Source organism: Zosterops lateralis, assembly GCF_965231275.1.
Source record: "Zosterops lateralis genome assembly, chromosome: 2".
NCBI lineage: Eukaryota > Metazoa > Chordata > Aves > Passeriformes > Zosteropidae > Zosterops > Zosterops lateralis.
In genome coordinates, this window is record NC_139763.1 from 107203052 (window position 1) to 107223370 (window position 20319).

Genomic DNA, 20319 nt, shown 5'->3' on the forward strand with positions numbered 1-20319 from the left:
TCAGTGCTCTTCAGCATGGAGCTCCATCCTGGTCACTGTGGGTCAGCCAACTCGTGTGAAAAAACCTGGGGGCTTGCCTTGAATATCTTTTATATTTGTCAGATAAACATGGTAAATACAGAAGAAACAGGTTGAGAGGAGAGATTCCACTGACTGATTCTTTGTTTTGCTCTCTGAAACTCTGGTAGCTATGGCATGGTGAACCATGCATGGGTTGCCCAGGCTACCATGGCAGTGGGCTTGGACCAAGCAGAGGGTAGCTGCCAAGAGGATTTTATGCTGTATTGGCCTCCTGTCTCCTAGATATCCTGTAGGGAAATGCAGCCCTTTCCTCTAGCTTTTTTTTCCCTCCTCATTTCTCCAAAAGAAATTCTGTTTCTTTTCTCTCCTACCAATATTTGGTCTCATTTGTTTGGCTTTGAAAATTACTCCAGCTAGAAATCTTGCATTTGACAAATATCTAAAATGTATTGTTTTTAGACCCAGCCACTTTTCAGACAGATTTGATTCTTGCCTTTGATAAATCACCAGCTGTAGGGACAAACATGATGATTTTTTTTAGGGTGCTAAGTGTCCGTAACTCTGATGGAAGGCAGCAGGAGTAACCAGCATTCAGTATCTCTGAAAAACCAACCACAAAGCCTTACACCTCTTGGAAGCTCAAGATACCAGGGTTTTTTTGAATGTTACCAAACAGTGATAGCTACCTATAGTGTCACTAGCAGTGGGAGTTTGGGAGAGCTTCTCCCAAAAGGTGTTGGTAGGAATGGATGTGGCAAGATGGTGATCAGGATGACGTGAATTGAAAAAGCCACAGGGTGCTGGAAGCTTTTTTTTTTTTGGCAGAGCCAGTTGCATGCAGTGCATATTGTAGCAACAGAAATTCCCTCAAGTTTTGCTGAGATCCCGTCCCGGACCTGTGACCAGAAGACACGGCAATGTCTCCCGAGCTGTAGGCAGAGATTTCTCCCAGCTTTGGCCTACACCTGCCTTGAGTGTGCAAGTCACCAGGAGCAGCTCGCTGCCCACCCAGCAGTTTTTGGATGTGGTCACGCATGAGGTTAAGACGTGCCTGGACCCAAATGTGTGGGCAGTTCCCTGCACCTGGTGGAAAGCGTCTCTGGCCGGCAGCGTCCTTCTTGCAGCCCGAGCAGTGGCGAGTGTGTGTCATCTGCCCTGTGTGTATGCGTTTCTCTCCTTAGAGACCAGCATCTCCCTGGAGATAATCAACAACGCCAGCGTTGTCTTGGAGGGAGAGAGCCTGCGCTTTGGCTGCAACGTGCGCTCGGGCTTCGGGCCGCAGAGCCGCCTCTCGGTCACCTGGCAGCTGGTGGACAAGCTGAACCGGCGCAGCGAAATCGTGCGTCTGGACCGGGAGGGCACCCTGCACCCCGGCCCCGCCTACGCGGAGCGCAGCGGCTACGGGGGCATCCAGGTGGAGCAGGTCCGGCCCGGCTCCTTCACCCTGGAGATCTTCAACAGTGTCAAGGCCGACGAGGGCCACTATGAGTGCCGGGTGGCCGAGTGGACGCGGACGCTGGATGGGGAGTGGCAGATGGTTGGGGAGCGGCACATGAGCACCCCGGTGACCATCACTGCTCTGGGTGAGTACTTGAGGTGTGGGGGCCTGGGGCCGTGGTCCCCCATGTGCCTGGCTGTCCCCAGAAGGTCACCTGCAGATCACTGAGGCTGTTCTGAGCGATCCTGCTTGGCAGCAAAACGGAGGCACCCAGCAGCCTGCCCACAGCTCCTCGTAGGTTGGTGCAGAACGCCCGCATGCGCCGTTGTGTGTGGGGGCAAAGTCTGAGGGGTGGCTGTGGCAGGAGCAAAGCAAGGAATGGCTGAGGAAAGGGGTAGGGCTTCCAGTGTCCTTCAGAGGAGAGAGGCTGCCAGTCCCATGATGTGTCCTGCCACTACTGGAGCTGGGTCAGTGCAGTGGTGGTGCTCCATTGGCAGCCCATGGACATCGAAGCCTTCTTGCCTGCCCTGGGTAAACCTTGTCTCTGCCCACACCACATCAGGAGTGCAAAATGCTGGGCATCTGTTGGCCCAAAAAGCAGAAATGGCAGGCATCTCTGACAGAAAGCATTGAGTCAGGAATGGTCCTCGCTGCCTCTGCAGGGAGGCACTGAGCTGCTGGCCCAGAGCTACAACATTTTCCATGACCAAACTAAACCAGTACCTGGGATCATTGCAGCTGGTACTCTGCTCTGCCAAGGGGCTCCCCTATTCAAGCACAGTAAAACCACATCAGTTTAGGAGAGCGCAGGTAGGGAGTTTGACATCTTGCATGGATTGTGAGTTACTTCAGTCCTCTTGGGCTGGTTCCAAAACTGATCTGCAGAAGGCTGAAGAAGAGATGACTGTTTCTGTGAGGCCACTGATTTTCAGAATTTCAAGGCTAAGACAATCAGGGAGCTCTATTGAAAGGTTGAGATAGGAATTTTGGCAGGAGAGTGGGGACTGTGTGGCTTTTATTGGTACCCTCAAGTATTAATCTTAAGCTTTGACAAAACGTGTGTGAGACCAGACTTGAAAGTTGTATTGTATTCTGATGAAAATCTTGCCTTTTTCCTCCTTTCCTCTCCTTTGCTTTTGACCTCCTTTCAGAGGCTGTTTTGTCTGGAGTTAGAAATCTTCTCTGTATAGCTTCCAAAAGCAGGTAGGGATGTTCTTTTGTGAAGAACTAAAGGAAGATTCTCATCTAGTTTCAATGGTGTCTTCCTCATGAGGTCAGCAGCATTTGGCCCACTACAAGTCCCAAGTATCAGCCCTTCCCTTTACTCTGCCAGTTGTAAAAGTCTTGAGATTAAGCACTGAGATTTTAAAATGTGTCACTTCTACTCTTGTTAAAATTTAACATGCTCAGAACTGCACAGCAGTTCCAGAAGATGTGATGGAAAGGTTGTCCCAGCCCCTCCGCTCCTCAATCACCAACTGTTGAGCATGTTCTGTCTAGTCCTAAGAAATTCCTAGGTCTCTAACTAGCAAAGCTGAAGTACCTCATAAAAATGTGGGAGAGAAACTATTGAGTATTGCTTTGCTGCTGAATCTGTTTGGGGTTTTTTTGTTCAGCTTAATGTTTTTGAAATGTCCTGAGAAACTCAAATTCAAGGTGCTAAGAAAACGCAAGAGAGTTTTATGGCTTCAGAAACTGCTGTTTTTAAAAAAATGCAGTAAATTTAGTGACACTCACATTTCAAGTTAAGGTCTCATCGTTTGCCAGCCTGCCGGGGTAAGAAGCTCTTTAGCTGATGATGTTTAAACTCATAAATCTAACCACAGGGTGGTTCAGAAGCAACAGCCAGAAGAGAGAGAGATGTGCTGCCAGAAGAGACCAGATGTTCCTGAACTTCTGAGGCTCTTGATTGCGTGGCATGGACTTAAGCCCCTGTCTGGCCAGGGAAGGAGGGGGTGAGGGAATGCTGTTTTTTTGTAGGGAGGTTTTACAGAAAATCAATCCACTTCTATGCTTTTTGTACCAAGTCCCAAAAGAAGAGTGGGTTTTGTTTGTTAACCTAAGTGCCATGACCATGTTGATGGAGTTGAAGACCTGAGAAGCACACCTGGCTTCTGCATGATTTTGTGAAGCTTCCTTGCCCAAGCCAACTGGAGAGTAAACTTGATGAAGTCAGCTGGTTTTGGTGAAATTAAGCTGGCTTTCTAGGGCTTTCTCAAGCTCAGGGTTTCTCTGAGCTGGGCCTGGTAACACACTTTCTGGGGCAGGAGGGCTGCTGCAGGGTCTGAAGGTGAGGGCTTATGTGGGGCTGAGACGCAACAGCTCTGCAGGGGAGGCAGCCTGGATCTGACACTGCCCTCCTGGGTAATCACTGAACATGCTGTGAGAGGCTTTAATCCCGAAGATTGACCTGTTTTCTCAGTAATTACACGTCCCAGAGCTCTGGCACGGTGACGCCGTGGGGTTGCAGAGGCACTTGCTGAAAGTGTGCAGATTTGGTGGGCTCCATGCTGTGCCCGGTCTGCCTGCAGCAGCAGGGAGCTCCTGGCTCAGCTTTTCGAGCCAGTGGCAGGCTGAAGCTCCATGCTGATCCAGAAGATGTTCCTTTTTTGACTGGTCTCCTCAAGCAGTGGCAGCTCTGCTGAGAGCTGGGGTGGTCAGCACTGCAGGGAGAGGGAGAACTGTCAGCCCATGTGGGACGCCCCATGGAACCTCTGAGCAGGAGAGTGCTTCCTGGGGACTTTGGCAGAAGGGAAAAAAGGTCCCTGCTAAGTCTGCTGGCCACACTGAAATGATTGGAAGAGAAGAAAATGTTTCTCTCTGCAGCTTGGAGCAAATGAGCAATGGAAATTCACTGACTGAATATGTAAGCCTGATGGGCTTACAGTTGACTAACTGGAATATGTTACTTTTTAATTACTAATAGACTGCTGATTTCAACTCCTCTAAACAAACAGAGTGCTGGGGGTAGACAAGTCAAAGCGTATTGACCAGCTTGCAGAGTGGCAGACATGTGAGAATAACTGCATAAAGCTGTCCTGGAGTTGTGATCTGGAAGAGAACAAAAGCTGTGCTGTGTGAAGAACTGAAGCAACCAGCTTCTCTTTCAGTTTGCCTCCACCCTGGGGTTTTGTAACCATTGCCACCTCTACTATGCATGTTTTGAAGGCTGCTACTTCTTGCTTTCCTCATTCTTCCTCCAGCTGCAGCAACCAGATGCAGACCTGGGTTGGGGGACAGGGTGGGACCCCCTGCCCAAGAGGGGGCTGGTGCTGAGTAGCTGCTCTGCCAGATGCTGCTCCCTTTGCCACCATGTTGCTGCATTTCCATACAGGGTTTTGGCAGCCTACAGAGGCTCTGCGTGTCTCAGGGGATCTCACTCTTCTGGGCAGAAACCACAGGCAATACTGCTATGGCTGCAGCCCGTGCTCACACAGGCAGTCACCGCTGCTCAGGCACTCACTGCTTGTTGTGTGTTTTTGCCCTCTGCTTTTCACCTCACTGGGCCATAGCAAACGAGTGGCTGATTACACCACTGGATGACCACGCTCTGGCTTTTGCATGCTGCCTGCAGGGCCTCCTTAGGCAGGTTATCTCAGAGCCCCTCTCCTCTCTTCTTCCCACAGAGGCCGGGTTCGCCGTCACGGCCATCTCCCGCACGCCGGGCGTCACCTACAACGAGTCCTTCGACCTGCAGTGCATCATCAAGCCCCACTACCCGTCGTGGGTGCCGGTGTCGGTGACGTGGCGCTTCCAGCCGGCGGGCAGCACCGAGTTCCATGACCTGGTGACCTTCACGCGGGACGGCGGCGTGCAGTGGGGCGGGCGGGCAGCCGCTTTCCGCACCCGCACCGCCATCGAGAAGGCCGAGTCCAGCAACAACGTGCGCCTCAGCATCAGCAGGGCCAGCGACACCGAGGCCGGCAAGTACCAGTGCGTGGCCGAGCTCTGGAGGAAGAACTACAACAGCAGCTGGACCAGGCTGGCGGATAGGACCTCCAACCTGCTGGAGATCAGGGTGCTGCGGCCTGGTGAGTGCCCAGGGGTGTGTTTGGGGGGATGGGGGATGTGCTGATACACTCGTGTCTCCCCTGAGTTAGGGCTGCTCTTCTGGCAGTCGCTGATGATTCTGGCTCAGCTCTTTGACTGTGATTATGCTGGAGCTCCTTTATCCACCTCTGGGGAAGTGGGTCCTTTCTTTGCCTCCTGTGTGCTGTTCTTGGGGTTTTCTGCTGGGAAGTGAGGTGGCTGAGCTCAGTCCAGTCTCTGGAGTGTTCCTGTGAGAGATGGTTTTCAGGTCGCCACCTCCATTTATCAGGGCAGTCTCTGAAAAGAGAGAAGAATGGGGTAAACAGGATCAAAGAGAGCATGTGTTCCCACCAAAGCACCATATGTGGGGTGCTGCAGCTCTGGTCTAATAAGTGGGTGCATCTCTCATTCTGCTGGAGGCACCTTCAAAAACAGATGGTGATCAAGGAGCCTGATGTTCATCCTCACCAGAAATTGAGCCCTTTTGGCTGAAAGTCTCCATGGCCTCGGGTGCCCATGCAGAGTGTGTGACAGATAAACAACAGGGACCTGGCATGGCAGGGGCAGTCAGAAAACCTACAAGGTGCTGTCCCTGTACAACCACTGGAGAGAGTGAGGGCCTTTTTATAGACCTTGTCACTGATATTTTGGTGCATGAAAAGTGCAGAGTTACGTGGCCACAGTGGCTGTGGGCTGTTGCTGAGTTGAATAGTGTATTGCTGTCCTGGCCTTAGGGATTGAGTTGACGTTTGGAGTGAGGCTTTTAACACCTTCAGGACTATTGGCTCAGGTCCTTGGTGCGTGTTAGTCCTCCTTTTGTGTTCCTGTGCAGAGAGACTCCTTCCTAGAGTCTCTCCTAGTTGGGCTTTATGTTTTTCCCATCAATATCCCTCTTCATTCTCCCTCCACCTTCCCCAGCCCTGTCTTCAGACAACTCAGGGGATGCTGTGAGCTCCAGCCACCTCATGAGCTCTCCATCATTTTCCTTCCCTCTCTCTCCCTTGCCCTCATCTCCAGGTTAATCTTCTCCATTTATCTTGATTATGCTGCCTTGTAATACATGTTTTACTGCTTGCAAGTTCGAGTTGGTGATGTTCATCATTTTAGCTTTTTTCCCTAGGAAACAGTGTTGAATGGATGTGGTCCCTGGAGTAACATGCTTCTTCACAGCCCTGTGCATGCATATCTGTGTGTGAGACAGAGAGGGAAAGAGAAATCCTTGATAACAGCTTCCAGAAGAGACCCTGTGTGTCACAGCTCAGGGTGGCAGGCAGCTCAGTTAAACCATGCTCTGACAGCCTGTTGTTCTTTACTGGAGCAGTAACCCTCAAGTGATGCCTTAACAGAAAAAGTTGTCCAGGTCTCCATGGTTTTTACCTCTCCCTGTCTTCCAGCTGCTCAGCAAACGACTGCAAAATAAATCTTAGCTGTCAGTTCAATGAGCCCTGCATAATGTTTGAGGCTTTATGGCTCACAAGCAGGGGTGGAAGAGAAGAGGGGCTCCTCAGAGCTCTCCCAGCACCATGGCTGTGCCCTCTGTGTTTTTTTACTGTGTCCCAGGCAGCCTCTGGGAGCTGGTGGTTGATGTTTTCCATGGATGCAACGTTGGCAGTCAGACCACAGATTGCTCTGGTTCTTCCTGGTTTTGCAGGTGGCAGAGGGTTGTGTTGTGTCTGTTCTGGGTCTTTGGCTGGATGATCTCCAGAGGGGATCCAGGATGATGTGGGAGACACTTCCCCAGACACTTCTGAATGAATGTCCTGGAGCCCTCCCAGTCAAACCTGTGCTGATGAAGTGGGTGCTGGTTTTAAGATAAATATCCAAGGCTTCTCCAAAAAGGGTCATTCAGGACCCCCAAAAGATTAAACAGCTGAGAGCTCTGTCTCATCTACTTCTGTTCCACTACAGTCACCTTAATCTGAGAGAACTTCAGGCTGCTATTTGGTGTCTCAGTCTTATCTTTTCCTTTGCCATTAGCTGTGAGTGTCTGCCTTGACCCACGTGCTTGGGGTGACTTATCTCCACTATCAGTCCACTAAGGGACACCATAAAGCAATCTTGTCCTGGAGGTCTTTTGGCAAATAGAGCCAGCATGTGTTTCTAGACTGTAAGTTAATGTGGGGATTCTAGTTCCCTTTCAAACCCTTGCTCCCTGTTTGAGTGACCTTTTTATTTGACAGGTTCCAGGTGCAGACATGGAAATCAGTATACATCAGCCTTTGAAGTGTGTTGAGGAGAGAAAGGTAAATTAGTGGCTGTCTCCTTGCTTTGTGAAATCCCACATGCCTAAGGAATAGGGTGCTGGAGCTTCTCTTGATGTGTTGGTTTGCCAGGTCAGTGCTCGGAAGGCCTCTCCTTGGCAATGGGGTGGTGTTTCTAGATGTCATCTTTGCTGAGTGGCAGTTGCAGAGATGGCAGTGCTGGTTTTGAATTGCATGTGTTAATGTGGCTACAAAGTCATTTCAGGTATGGCTTATCTTGTGGCAAACAGGTAATGCTGAGGGAATACCAGCAGTTTGAAGCATCCAATCCTTTCCTACTCCAAGAAGAAATGAGCAGTATTTTGAGAAGTGAAACATACAGGGGCTGAAGGAGGAAGCAAGAAAGGGAGGCAGCGGCAGCATTAACCCAAATCTGAGTGCAAGGTCTGCACAAGGGATGGCACAAGGCTCCAGTGTGGCATCTGAGCCAGATTTGGCCTTTGAGAGTGACACTCCTGATCCCTTAAAGACTGTTCTAAAGACTGGCAATGGGAGGAAATTCCCTGTAAAAGATGCTGGCTGTATGTGTGAGAGGTTATAGAGAATTTAGGTATCACCAGCAGTAGCACTGGGATCCAAAGCTGCCTTTCCTGGCCTGCTCCTCAGTGCCATGCAAACCTTGAAAGCTTATGTGTGCTTAGCAGAGACAGAGACCTGCACTGCTTTAGGGCCACTGCTGAGTTTTAACTTCTGTTGGCTGAGGCAGAAATCCAGGCTGGTGTAGGGGCCTGTTAGACATGACTGGGGACCAGACTGGCTAGATAGCCTGTGGCTATTTCATTTCCCTACAATGCAGTGCTCTCCTTTTTACTTCCATCTCTCAAGGTGCCTGTTGTTTCTTTCTTGGTGAACTCATGTTGCAGCAGAAGGGGAAAAATAATAAAAGTACATCTCAGTTCACACCAGATGCTTCCCTGAAATGAAAGCTGGCATGAGCCCCAAGTGCAGGAGTGGAGATTTCTTTTGTGTTTGGGGCTCCCCTTCTGCTGCAGTATCTGGCCTGCCTCTGAAAACCTGGGTCTTTTATCCCCAAGGCCATCATTCCTTTCCCCTGAGGGTTCAGCACTGTTTTCCCATCTAGAGACATTGCTCTGCCCTTTGCCTTGCCCCTTTCCAGGTGGAGAAGAGCATCCAGCATGCAAGGCTTAGTGGGCTGGTATGTGAGAGATCCACCAGGATTAGCTGTGTCCTATCAGAGGGGACATGTGTGGTGACTCCCTGGCACTTAGTGTTCTCTTGGGTTTTAGGGGAAGCGGAGGTACCTTTTAGGGGAAGCAGGTGGTTCCTTTTGACACCAAGTGACTCTGGAAGCATTCAGATTCAGGCTGAGCTCTCAGGGCTCACACTGGGATGCCAGCTGACCTCACTGTTCCCTGCCCCTTTCCTCACACAGCATGGAGGGGAAACAGCGCTTGGGCTCCGGGTCCTGCCTGAGGGGGGAAGGTGGTAGATAAGTTCAGACAGGTCAAGGGGAAGACCCAAGGCTGTCAGGCAGACTCTGTTCCCATCTCCTCCTTGGATCTCGCTTCTCCCTGCCAGGTGTCCAGGGATGGAGCACTGAGACAGCAGGTGCTGTCTGGGAGCCGTGCGTGTCCATGTGGTCTGCAGGACTCAGACAAGGGCAGCAGACAGTGCACGACGGGGGCTGTGCTGCAATCTGGGCAGGCTTGGGTGTCTGCAGAGTGCTCTCTCTTTTGGCAAGGAGGCTTGGAGCAGATTTGTGCTGGTGTATTAAATTGCCATTGTCATTGTGTGTGTTACTGCACTTACCATTCCCCTGCAGCACAAACGAGGGGGCGATTCGGCAAAGTCCTGGGGTCTGAGTGCTGAGGGTGTATCTGGCAACAGCAGAATAAGCAAGCAGGGTTTTCACATAACATCCCCACCCTCAGAGCAGCTTCTCACCCCTTTCATACTCATGCACCTCGCCATGCACGTCCCTACCCCTCCATGTTTGCATTGTCCCTTGTCCTGTTCCTTCGTGACTAATTCTGGATCGGGCGCTCAGGGAGAAGCTGCAGTCGCCTCTATAAATATGTCCTCTTGCTGCTGGGTTTTTGACAGTAATGAACATGGGAGGAGGGATGGCAGGGGATGATAACTGAGCAGATGCCAGGGGTGCTGGGCTCCTTGCTGCTTTTTTGCAAGCCAGTCTACAGATTGATTGACCTGGGAGCCATGGAGCAAACAAGGCAGTCGTGCTCTTCATTAGAGCATTAATTAGCTTCCAGAGGCTCTCCAGGGGCCACTGCTTAAATTTTGGTTTATTAAGAGCTGTCAAGTTGAAACCATCATGGAGAGGGAGGGTGGAGGCTCGTCAAGCTGGCCTTGGAGGAGCTGGAGGTGGCTTCTTCCTGAACCTTACTTTGGGAGTGGGGCGAGCCAGAGCTGTGCTCTCCCTGAAGCCCTGCATTCAAGTGGATGCAGAGCTTTCTCTGCTACTTTTCTGCTCTCCACAGGAAACCAGAGTGGCTGTGCTGGGCTGGCAATAGCCAGAGAAACCTAATGAGTGGAGAATGAAGGACTCTTACCTCTTTGTCCAAGCCCATCCATTGCAGCACAGAGAGACTGTTCAGTCTCATGCTCCTCCTTCTCTCTGAAGGCTCACTGAGCAGCCAAGCAGTGGATGGTTGTGACTGTGCAGACTGAGGATGCTGGGAAGATGAGGAGGGCACAAGACAGAGGAAAACTGGAAAAGGAGGCTGCTATAGCACACTTAATGTTGGGAGAGGAGGACTGATTTTCAAATAATTAATTACCAAGACATTTGTGGAGTATAGTGAGAAGCTTCCCTTAACTCAGATATTACTGTTAATGCCTTTATTCCATCTCATCTTAGTAATTCTTAGTAATTTCAGTGTTTAAGGAATCCTCCCATGGATGGATGTGAAAGATGCCTTTCCTACTCCAGGGGGCCAGTGGGATACTGACCAGACTCTTGAGTGGAGGCTCAAACAAGTGTTTTCAAAGGCCACAGAGTCTCTACTTTAACCTGACACTTCTTGCTTCTGGCAGCATCCAGCAATAAAGTTAAGCAAGGAAAGTTAATGAGCTGGAAACTTCCTTACAGAAGTGAAGTCTGAAGTTTGCTGCTTGCTTGATCCCAGAGTGGTTTTGCTCTGCAGAACAGCATTGCTTCCCTGCTTTACAGCTGCCTGCTCCATCTGGCAAATGGTTGTACTCCTGCTTAAATGAAGAAGGAGTTTGAGAAGAGCTCATAGGAGAGGAGCCTGTTCTTCATCAGCAGTGGCTCTGGTGCAGAGCAGTCTCCTCTTCCTCATGTGCCCGGGGACTTGTACCTTTCCCTTCACTGCCAGTGAGGCAAGCCCTGCTGTTCTTCCTCAGAGCTGCTGCTCCTTCCTTCCAGCACACTGAACACACGAAATGATGGGGCTCAGTGTCCTTTGCATGAACCTGCATTAGTGACCCATCTGGAGCCCTTTTTCTTCTGCAGACAGCAGAGGTAGGTGTTGATTCTCCTACCTTGTCCCCCAGGTAGTCTCCCATTCCTGCCCATTTGCCCTGGGGAGCTCTGTTGCCACACTTGCCAGGTCGTCTGGGACAGATTCCCCACTTAGACTTGCTGTCACCTCCTTGTCACAATTATTTATCCCAGGCCAGCACCCCAGGGTGCATTTTCTCCATGCTTAGCCATCACTCCCTCCTCCAAACATCCCTGTCCTCCTGGGTGTAGGCAGCAGGGGATGGAGCTCCTGCTGGATGTGCTGCTGCATTCCTGGTGCTGTATTAGGGATGATGACAGTGGCTTTGTGGAGTCAAAGCTGTGATTCACCTCTCCCTGCATTTGGTTTTCCTTCTGGGAGCTATGCTGCTTGGCTCCTCTGCAGATTTGCCTGTGAGAGCCTTCTGTAAGAGCCAGGTGTGTTGAGCTGATTGCAGTCAGTTATGTTCAAGGTTTCTCTTGGGACTCCAACCTGGAAAATGCACCCAGGGGCATGACCTGAGAAGTTGAACTTTAAATGAATTAAACATCTTGGATGCATTTCACAAGGGAGAAGAGTGTGGGAATGCATTCTTGCACCTAGTGGATCCTTGACCTGACTCAGCCTGCTCTGTGTGTACCCACTGATCTTAGTGCAGGCAATCTTTGTTTTCAACCCCCCAACAAGACTGACAATGCCAGGAGACCTAGTTCATATCCAGGAAATGCTACTCTCCAAATTAGCTCTCTCCATGGTTACTTTTTAGGTCCAATTTTTTCACTTCCATTTCAAAGTGCTCTCTGCTTTCTCTCTTTGATACTGCCTGAGCAGTTTTCCACTCCTCTTTGCAGCGTGGATATACAAAATCATGGCGTCAGCCTGTTTGCAGTCTGTGCACATGCACCGTCTTTGATGTTGTCTTGAACAGCTTCTCTCTCTCCACACACTTTAGCTTCTCATCGATTCCCTGTTTGCTCTCCTTGGACTAAAATACTCTGCAGTGAGCAGTACTTAGATGGTGTCCAGCTCTAAAGCTTTGTACCTCCTCCTGTCCTTGAAGATATCAAGAGCAGAGTCAGCAGGGGCAGCCCTCGAGGGAGAGGGAGACTGGTGATGAGCAGCTTTGCAGCCAGGTGTTGACCACTCTTCTCCTGTCCCAGTCTCTGCATGGAGCCTCAGCTCTCCATGAGGTGAGTGGCCTTGGGGCCAGCAGGCTCAGTGCTGCAGCACCACAATATTTCTCTTGCTGCATTCTCAGCCCCCCAGTCAGAGCAGTGCCCAGCCCAGGGTCCCTCCCCATGTGCCCAAGCAGCACCTTTGGTACTCCATTTCTGTGCATGGGACCTGCACCATTTTTCTGTGTTCTGTATCCTGAGGAATCCTTCTCCTGGCATGAGAAACTGCCTATTCTGATGTTGGTCAAAGCCTGAATTCCTGGGTTCACTGAACCCAAGGTCTGCTTCCTTACAGCAAAGTGGCTCCAAACATACTCAACCTGTGGCTTGGGGTCTTTTATTTTAACATATATATGTATACATTAAAGTTTTCTCTCATCTTACTTTCCTAAATAGGCATTTGGGATGCTGCTGAAGAAAATTACTGTAGTTTTCCTTGTCCCAATTAACAGAGAAGCAGGGAGTGCAGATGATGATGGATCTGTAGCCCATTATGCTGAAATATGTCCTCACTCCTTAAGAAGTGCAAGAATACAATTCATTAAGAATGACAGATGGCTCATTTCACTTGGTTGTTCTCCCAGCAGTAGTTGTACTCACTAGTTACAGAAGCAGCATAATCCATGAGTGTTCAGTTTTGGGGAAACAATATCTTCAGCTGAAATTAAACATTGCCATTCCCTGGACTTGGTAATAGTGGCTCCCAGGTGGGAAGTAAACTCCTGCAGGTAGATCTGATCTGGCACTTGGCTGCACAGCAGGAGGCGATCCTCATCCCCGATGTGTGCTGCTGGCTGCATGACCCTGTCCCATTCTTTGTGCTGGCACAGGTCCTGCTGTGCACCAGCTCAGAGTAGTACAGCTGCAGAAAGCTAGCCCAGTGGAAAGGAACAGTTAAAGGTGAGTGGAGTGAGCTAGTGCTTGGATGGGCTCAGCTGGGTCCTTCTCAGGGGACTTCCCTTTGCATAGAGAGCAGCACCTGACCCTGGCAGGGCTGGTTTGGGCAGTATCTAGAAGATCTCCCCATCCTGCCTGAGGTCTGTCTGGAGAGCTTGCTCTCTGGATGGCTAGAAAATGACATTTCACACCACCCTAAGCAGCTCATCTCTGTCTGCCCAATGCTCAGTTTTTCAGCAGGAGCTGCTTAAAATGCCCTCGTCAGACACAGAGAGTGCGAAAGTCAGCCGTGCGCTACAGCATGTGGTGGGCTTGGTGCTCTGAGCGTGCAGCTGCACAAAACTGTCAAGTTTTATCTCAGGAAATCCAGCCTCCAGCACGGCATGGGAGTTGGTGTGTGGTGCTGCTGTGTGTTACAACTTGCTCTTCGGGTGCAATTTAATTACTTTTTTTTCCTAATTGACGGAGCACTCCTTTGTTTGAACTCTTTCTGATGAGGAGTTGATTAAATATCTTGGTATGTTATTTTTTTCTTTCTTTATCCTAGTGGCTGTAGCTTGGTACTGAATTTATCTTCCAGTGATCCTATCTCCATATTTTAATTTACAAGTGATCAGTGAGCCGTATATTGTTTTCTGACAGCAGGCACAACTCATGCTGGGAATCTCTTATTTCTCCCTCCCCTCCTCTCTCTTGCACAGAACTTTTATATGCATTTCAGGAAAGTTTCTGGTTTTAGGTTTGTGAGGCATTTTGCTTTGGGGTGTAAATTTGTTTCTTGCTGTTCTTCACAGTGACATGGTTTCTGTTTCTTGGGGAAAGAGTTGTTTTTTCCAGGCCAGTGGCACATCCCAGCTGGTGGTCTCAGCCTTAGCTGGACCTGGGGAGGCTGTGAGCTTCCCAGCTTTTTCCATCCTTGCCTTTTCTGTATGTGCTGGCAGATGTATGGCTTCTGGGCTCTAGAGAGCCTTTCTGAGTCACATATGCGTTCCTGCCCGAGGCCCCACTGGTTACCTGCTAGTTTGTTACCTGCTCCACAGGCTCTGGCATGGCTGGTGATCCCAGGCTGTTCCCTAGCCCAGCCGATGTCCTTGTCACTGCCTCCAGTCTTCACATGCAGAGATGGACTTGACCCCAGTGTTTGGTGCAGTCTGACTGTGCTGCTTTTGGGGAGGGGCAGGGCATGGGGCCACTTGTAGGTACTTTGGGATGATCAAACTTCTTGGGGCTGGAGCTGGTGAGGGTTGGATGAGCAAGCAGATCCACCACAGGGTTTGAGGAGAGGTGCCTCAGCACCCTCTGGCACCATTTTGAGAGCATCAAACTCCACTCCCCAGGCTGCAGAAGCAGAGTGTCCTTCAGTCCTGTGCCTGTGCTTGGGGCTGAGTGCTGGGCAGGGATGTTGGACAGGTGATGGTCAGCATGGACGTGCACAGCCACTTAAATACCCAGCTGGTCTTGCTGCAGCAGCAGCTGTGAGGCTGGGGAGTGTCTGGGCTGCCTGCTGGGCTGTGGACTTTGCAGCAACTTGCAGAAAGTGTTGAAATGCAGGTCATTTGGTGGTGTTCAGAGTCATAGCCTCTTAGTTCTTTTGTCTGACCACATGGGAGGGGGCTGACGCTGAGCCTTCTTCAGGAAAGGGTTAACGCTGTCTTTCCTTCCCACAGAGCTGCTCTCCCAGTAATTCAATCATGTCAGCCTGTTTGCAGGCAATAATTCATTGTTATAGGAACACTACAGTAAAGTGACAAGTTAATAATGGCAGTAATAATGGCAGGCAAAATCTAATGCTATTTCCCTTTCTGCTGCTCCTGTTGCACCAGCAGCCTCCCATGTTGGCTAATGCAATTTGCAACCTCACTAATCCAGTTTCAGGAGGAATTGTGTTCAGTTAAAAGAGAATAGCTTTAGTAGTCTGGAGCTGTGCTGCCATGTTCCTGCCTTCTCTAGGGAGGTTACCCCGATGCTGGAAGCCTTTGTCTTTACTTTGCTGTGATTTCTATGCTGTGGTTAAGCTTAATGAGCACAGTCCTCCTAGGAGCATCTCGTTTTCTTCCCTTCTGCAAATGCCTTTCTTGTGATGCCTCCTTTCCAAAAGGGCTTGCAGATCTTTCCCTTTTGAATGTTGGTTTGCTTTCAGCTAACCTAATAAACGTGAGTCACCCAGCTCTCTCTATGCTGAATCAGTAGGCTGGCGTGTACTCGCTTGACTCTGTTCAGTCATTAAAGCAGGAGTCCTTGCAGTGTCTGGGGAGGTGGAGGACACTCGTCAGCCCTGCTTTGTGGAAGGGAGAAGAGCTGGCAGAGGTCTAAATGTTAGTACATGTCTAAGCCTGTGGCAGTAACCTGCACACTGGTCTCTTGAGTCCCAGGGAAACATCCTCAGGGAGGAATTCAGGCACCGGGTGTCTTTCAGGCCCTAGTGAGGGAAATGATGAGGCACCTCTGGGTTGTGACCACAGGCTGAGGGAATGGCTGAGTTTGTGCCAAAGTCCTGGCCAGTGCCCTTCAGGATTGTACCCTGAGTGTGCTGGGGAGAGAGGAGTTCCTTGTAGGAAGTCACTGAGGGGCTGTGCTCCTGCAAAAGAATCTCTCCTGATCGACCTGCTAAACCCACTGTATGGTGTTAAACCAGGGCTGGGCTCAGGTTGGGCTGGCCTCGTTTCTGCTCCCCCTGCACACACACCTCAGCACAGTGAAATCTCGGTGGAGGCTTTTAAAAGTAGGACATTCCCCCAGAAAACTTTTTGCAACCTTTCATCAGTTCTTTGGAAGCAAAAGTGTTCTCTGGAGGAGCTCTCCCCAGCGAGGAGCTGCCTCCAAAGTGGGACACTGCCTCCCTACTGTGGTGACAGGGCTTTGTGAGGACTCTCTGGGATGGTGGTGGCCATCCTCCTGCCCACCCTTCTGTGCCACAGCTGCTGGTTCATGCAGAGCTGGCTCCTTCCCCAGTGGATGGCCCCCTCTTCCTTTGCTGCAGGGGCAGCATTCTGGGGTTTTGTGTTTTTTGTTTAGGCGAATCGGTATCTTCAGCTGCAATTAAACGTTGCCATTCCCAGGACTTGGTAATAGTGGCTCCCAGGTGGGAAGTGAACTCCTGCTGTTGTGTTTTCTTGCTGCCTGCAAGGCAAAATGATCTAAGGTGTTTGAGAGGGAACATCTTCTTATCACAGCATTTTTAGGTACAGGTTGCAAAGTGCTTTGCTAAAGGTAAGTGCTGTAAGCTCAGCTTGATGATTAGGAAACAGAGGGGAGGGAGCCAAGAGGCAGCAAGTCAGCAGAAAAACCATGAATCACATCACTGTCTCTGTCCTTCTCCTCTGACGACTGCTCTCTCTTCCCCCAAATATTTGTATAACTGTGCTTACCTCATGCTCAGCTCGAGGAGACTGACTGCCTGCTTGATGGTGTGGAGAAAACCCCTATTACATATACCAGGCTGTGTCATAGCCTGCTGGGGTTGTAAGGTGTGTCTGACCTGAGCTCCCAGCCAGAGGTGCAAGCTTTGAGGACCAGAAGCTGCCACAGGCATCTTGAGATAATGATTTTATAAAAAACTAAGAAGGTTCTAACCATGACTTGTTGCCAGTGTAAATTGAAAGCCTTAATAGCGTATGTAGGGCCAATTACAGTACATTAAGGTACAATATCCTCTTTACTGACACTCTCCAGGGAGCCAGGAGACATTGTGGCAACAGGATTATGGTTTGCAGATGATATGCACGATAACTTCACCTAGACAGAGGCACCTGTTCCCCTCACAGAGCAGATGTTCGGGAGGCTGTTAAGAGAACATCAGCCTCTCACAGCGCAGCAGAAAATGCCGGTAACCGTGTCTGTTCACACCGCTGCGCCCACCACCTCTGCTGACAGGGCTGGAGCAGCCCTGCCCCGCCTCACTGAAACCCCAGCCCCTGGGGCACACCAGATCAACTCAGCACTTGAAGGCCAAGCCCTTTACTGGCTCTCTGCCCAGGCAAATCCTCAAGCCAGGAAAGGGAGTTTCCCCCCTTGTCAGTAGGGCGAGGTTTCACTGGCTCGGTGCCTGGGGTGTCAGACTTCTTGCAACCTCACTCGTGCACCAGTAGCTACAACCATTTCCATGTCATGGCAGCATCTTTAAACATGACCTGGCAAGCTGCATGTGGCATGGAGAGACTTATTTTGCACTGGAATAGGCTTACCAGCAGAATGGGAAGAGATGGATGGACACTCTGGTGTTGTATTGTACCATTCCCATTACCTGGACCACCAATTTCAATATTATCTGTTTTCTCCTTTTTAAATAATTTTTCCCAAATGCAAAATGAGCTTTGTGGATTTGTTTGAATACCTGTGAACAGTGGCTGATGTTCAGCCCCATGGGAGAGCAGAAGTGTGAGTTACTCCACAAAGCTTCCCATGTCTTAACCAGGATCTCTCCCCTGCATGGACAAGCAAACCAGCCTCAGGGTGAAGCTGCCCCCAGGTAACCTGTGTGCCACAGCATTTCCTACGTAACAGTTACCACCTTGTGGTCCATAAAAGCCTTCAGTCTTTACTACAGGATCTGCAAAAAGTAATGAAGAAGAGATGGGTGCCTGTTTACTATGCAAGAACCAGCAGCAGGACGTGGAAGCATTTGGCGTTCACAGAATTGGAAAAGACTGAGAATGTCCTCTCTAATTTTGTGGGAGGGAAACAGAACCTGCACTTGCATCTTCTGTGGTGAGCCTCCCTTAGGAAAATAATTCATGGTTGATGAAAAGTGCATTGGCAGGGATGTCATGACAGATCACTGATACCTCTAATCTAGAGGAAACTTGGTGCATGGTGTTATAAACCTCTGCAAGAGTGCAGTCTGGCAAAGGCAGGACCTGTGATTCCCTGCCAGGGCTTGCTGCTCCAACTGGTAGCAGCTGTAGAAGCGTTACCTCATCAATATCTTGGGGACTCAGTGCAAATGTGGGCAAATTCCTGACTGCTGGCTGCAGTGGCTGCCAAGGATGGCTGGAAAGGATGGGGGATGTGTGTGAAATTTAAGATCTTATTTTTGCCAGAGTTAATAAGATTGCTTCCCCATTGCTGTCAAAAAGCTTTCTTCCCAAAGGTTGCATGGGAGCAGGGGAAGCTGCTGAGAGGCCATCTAAGAGTCCTTGGATGACCTCAGGGGGTCCATGCTGTTTGTACACAGTGACAATTACTGTGATTATGGTCTGGGAACAAGCCCTCACTGCTTCAGTGGAATGCATCTGACATGTGCAAGGTGCAGGTCTGTTGCCCCAAACACTAAGAATAAAATTACTCCGTGTCAGCCATCCTCATTTTCATCTCCTAGAGGTGCCTCAATGTGGGAAGAATGTGGGAAGAGCACTGAGAGGGGTGCTTGCCTCTCAGCAGCTCTGGTCTGTGTGTACCCTGGCTTTGTCTGTGTATGTGTGTGTGTGTTGATATTGAGCAACCCACCACACACAGCGTGTGTATATACTGCATTTTAATAGATATAGGGCTACTGACTTAACATACACAGTTGCTATAGTAACAAAGGTTTCCGTAGTAACGGTTGCAGAAAATAATCCAGTACCAATTAAAAATAAACTGTTTGGAAAGGGGGCTGGGGGAGAAAGGAAACTGCTGAGAACCACCTTCTCCTTTATTGGTTCATCTCCTAGGGACTCGGAAGATTGATTAATGCTCAAAATAACTGTTCTTAACCAGTTCTGAGCCAAAAAGGTGGGATGAGGGTGGGTGTGGTGACTAAGGCTGTTGTCCTGAAGTGAAACAAAGGGAAGGAATGTGTCTGGGATATGGCAGAAATACAAGAGAGTGACACTGACTCTTTCCATTAGGTTGAAGCCTCTAGGGAGGAAAAACAAGGACAGTTTCCCTCCTTTCCTTCCTCCAGTGCCTGCATGCCATACCACAGCCATGGAGTCTATTAGCATACTGATTAAAGCCACGGGCAGTCCAGGCTCCAGGGGAATGTCTGACGCGATACCAGGATGCCTATCTCGGATGTGATAGTGCACAAAGCATTGCTGTGGTGGGAGTTCTTCCCATTTGAAGTTGTTTGTGCCCATCCTCTCCCTGGGCACCGTCACTCATCACTTGTGCCAGCAGGCATCCCAGGCCCTGGTGCCCAAGGGAAGCTGGAAGCAAAGCGTGATGCAAAGCAAGGAGCCCGTGCCTTGGTGAGAGAGAGAAGACAACATTGCTGCCTCACAAACACAGGCTGCGTGGGATGTGTTTCCAGGGTGTGGATGGGCACAGGTCCCCTGGCAGCCTTCAGTTGTTTGTGCCTGTGGTGCCACACTTGTGTCGTGCCACTTGTACCCGTGCACTCTTTGAGTTTTATTTGAGAGATTTGCAGCTTGTCAGCAGCAAAGCAGCATTCCCCCTTTCAGAGGGGAGCAGTGGTGTGAGGAGAGGTGAAGGAGGGGAGGGCCGTGGTGGCAGAGCTGCTGGGAGGAGTGGTGTGTCCGGCTGGGAGGGAGCTGCCCCTCTCCCCGTCTGTAGCCGGCGGGGGCTCCAGGGCACACCCAGCACAAGTGTCACAGGAGGGCGCCTTTGTGTCCTCCCCTGCCGACAGGAGTGCCCTGGCTCAGCACACACTGCACCAGAGGCTCTGTCTCGTGATTGTACAGGGAGAGAGGAATTGGGAATCTCTGTGTCTCTCCTTGCAGGAACTAGACCAAATGATTCTGCTGTATCACCCTCAACACTGTGGGACTGCTTAGCTACAGCCTGGGAGCTGCACTTGTGCTTGGGAAGCCAAGAGAGGTGATGGGCCTGTGGCTTGTCCTAGGCTGTGTAGTTTGTGGTGGACTTGGAGCCAGATCTCCTGGCTGTGGGAGCAGAGCTTGCTCCCTGCTGATCCCTTCCAGCCTGGTGCTCTTTCTCCTTTTCCAGCTGTGCCTGCACTTCCTCCCCTTGCTATTGCGTGTCTGTGGGATACATCTCACTGAGATGGCTGGCATGTGACAGCAGTGGGGTCTCACTTAATTCACTTTCTCAGAAGTGGTTTTCTCTGGAACTGGTCAACAGCTCATTGCCCTGAGGTGCAAGTGGTATGATTT

The 20319-nt window shown here is 50.3% G+C and overlaps 1 protein-coding gene across 1 annotated transcript in view; it reads left to right on the forward strand.

The window, feature by feature from the left end:
* IGSF3 (immunoglobulin superfamily member 3) overlaps positions 1-20319 on the forward strand; it is a gene marked incomplete at its 5' end in the record, with an annotated part of 185936 nt that overhangs the window by 155461 nt on the left and 10156 nt on the right. The window contains 3 exons of the mRNA XM_083855286.1: positions 1203-1604; positions 5086-5490; positions 20259-20310. Of these exons, the coding sequence (XP_083711412.1) occupies positions 1203-1604; positions 5086-5490; positions 20259-20310 (859 nt within the window). The remainder of the gene's footprint in view (positions 1-1202; positions 1605-5085; positions 5491-20258; positions 20311-20319) is intronic.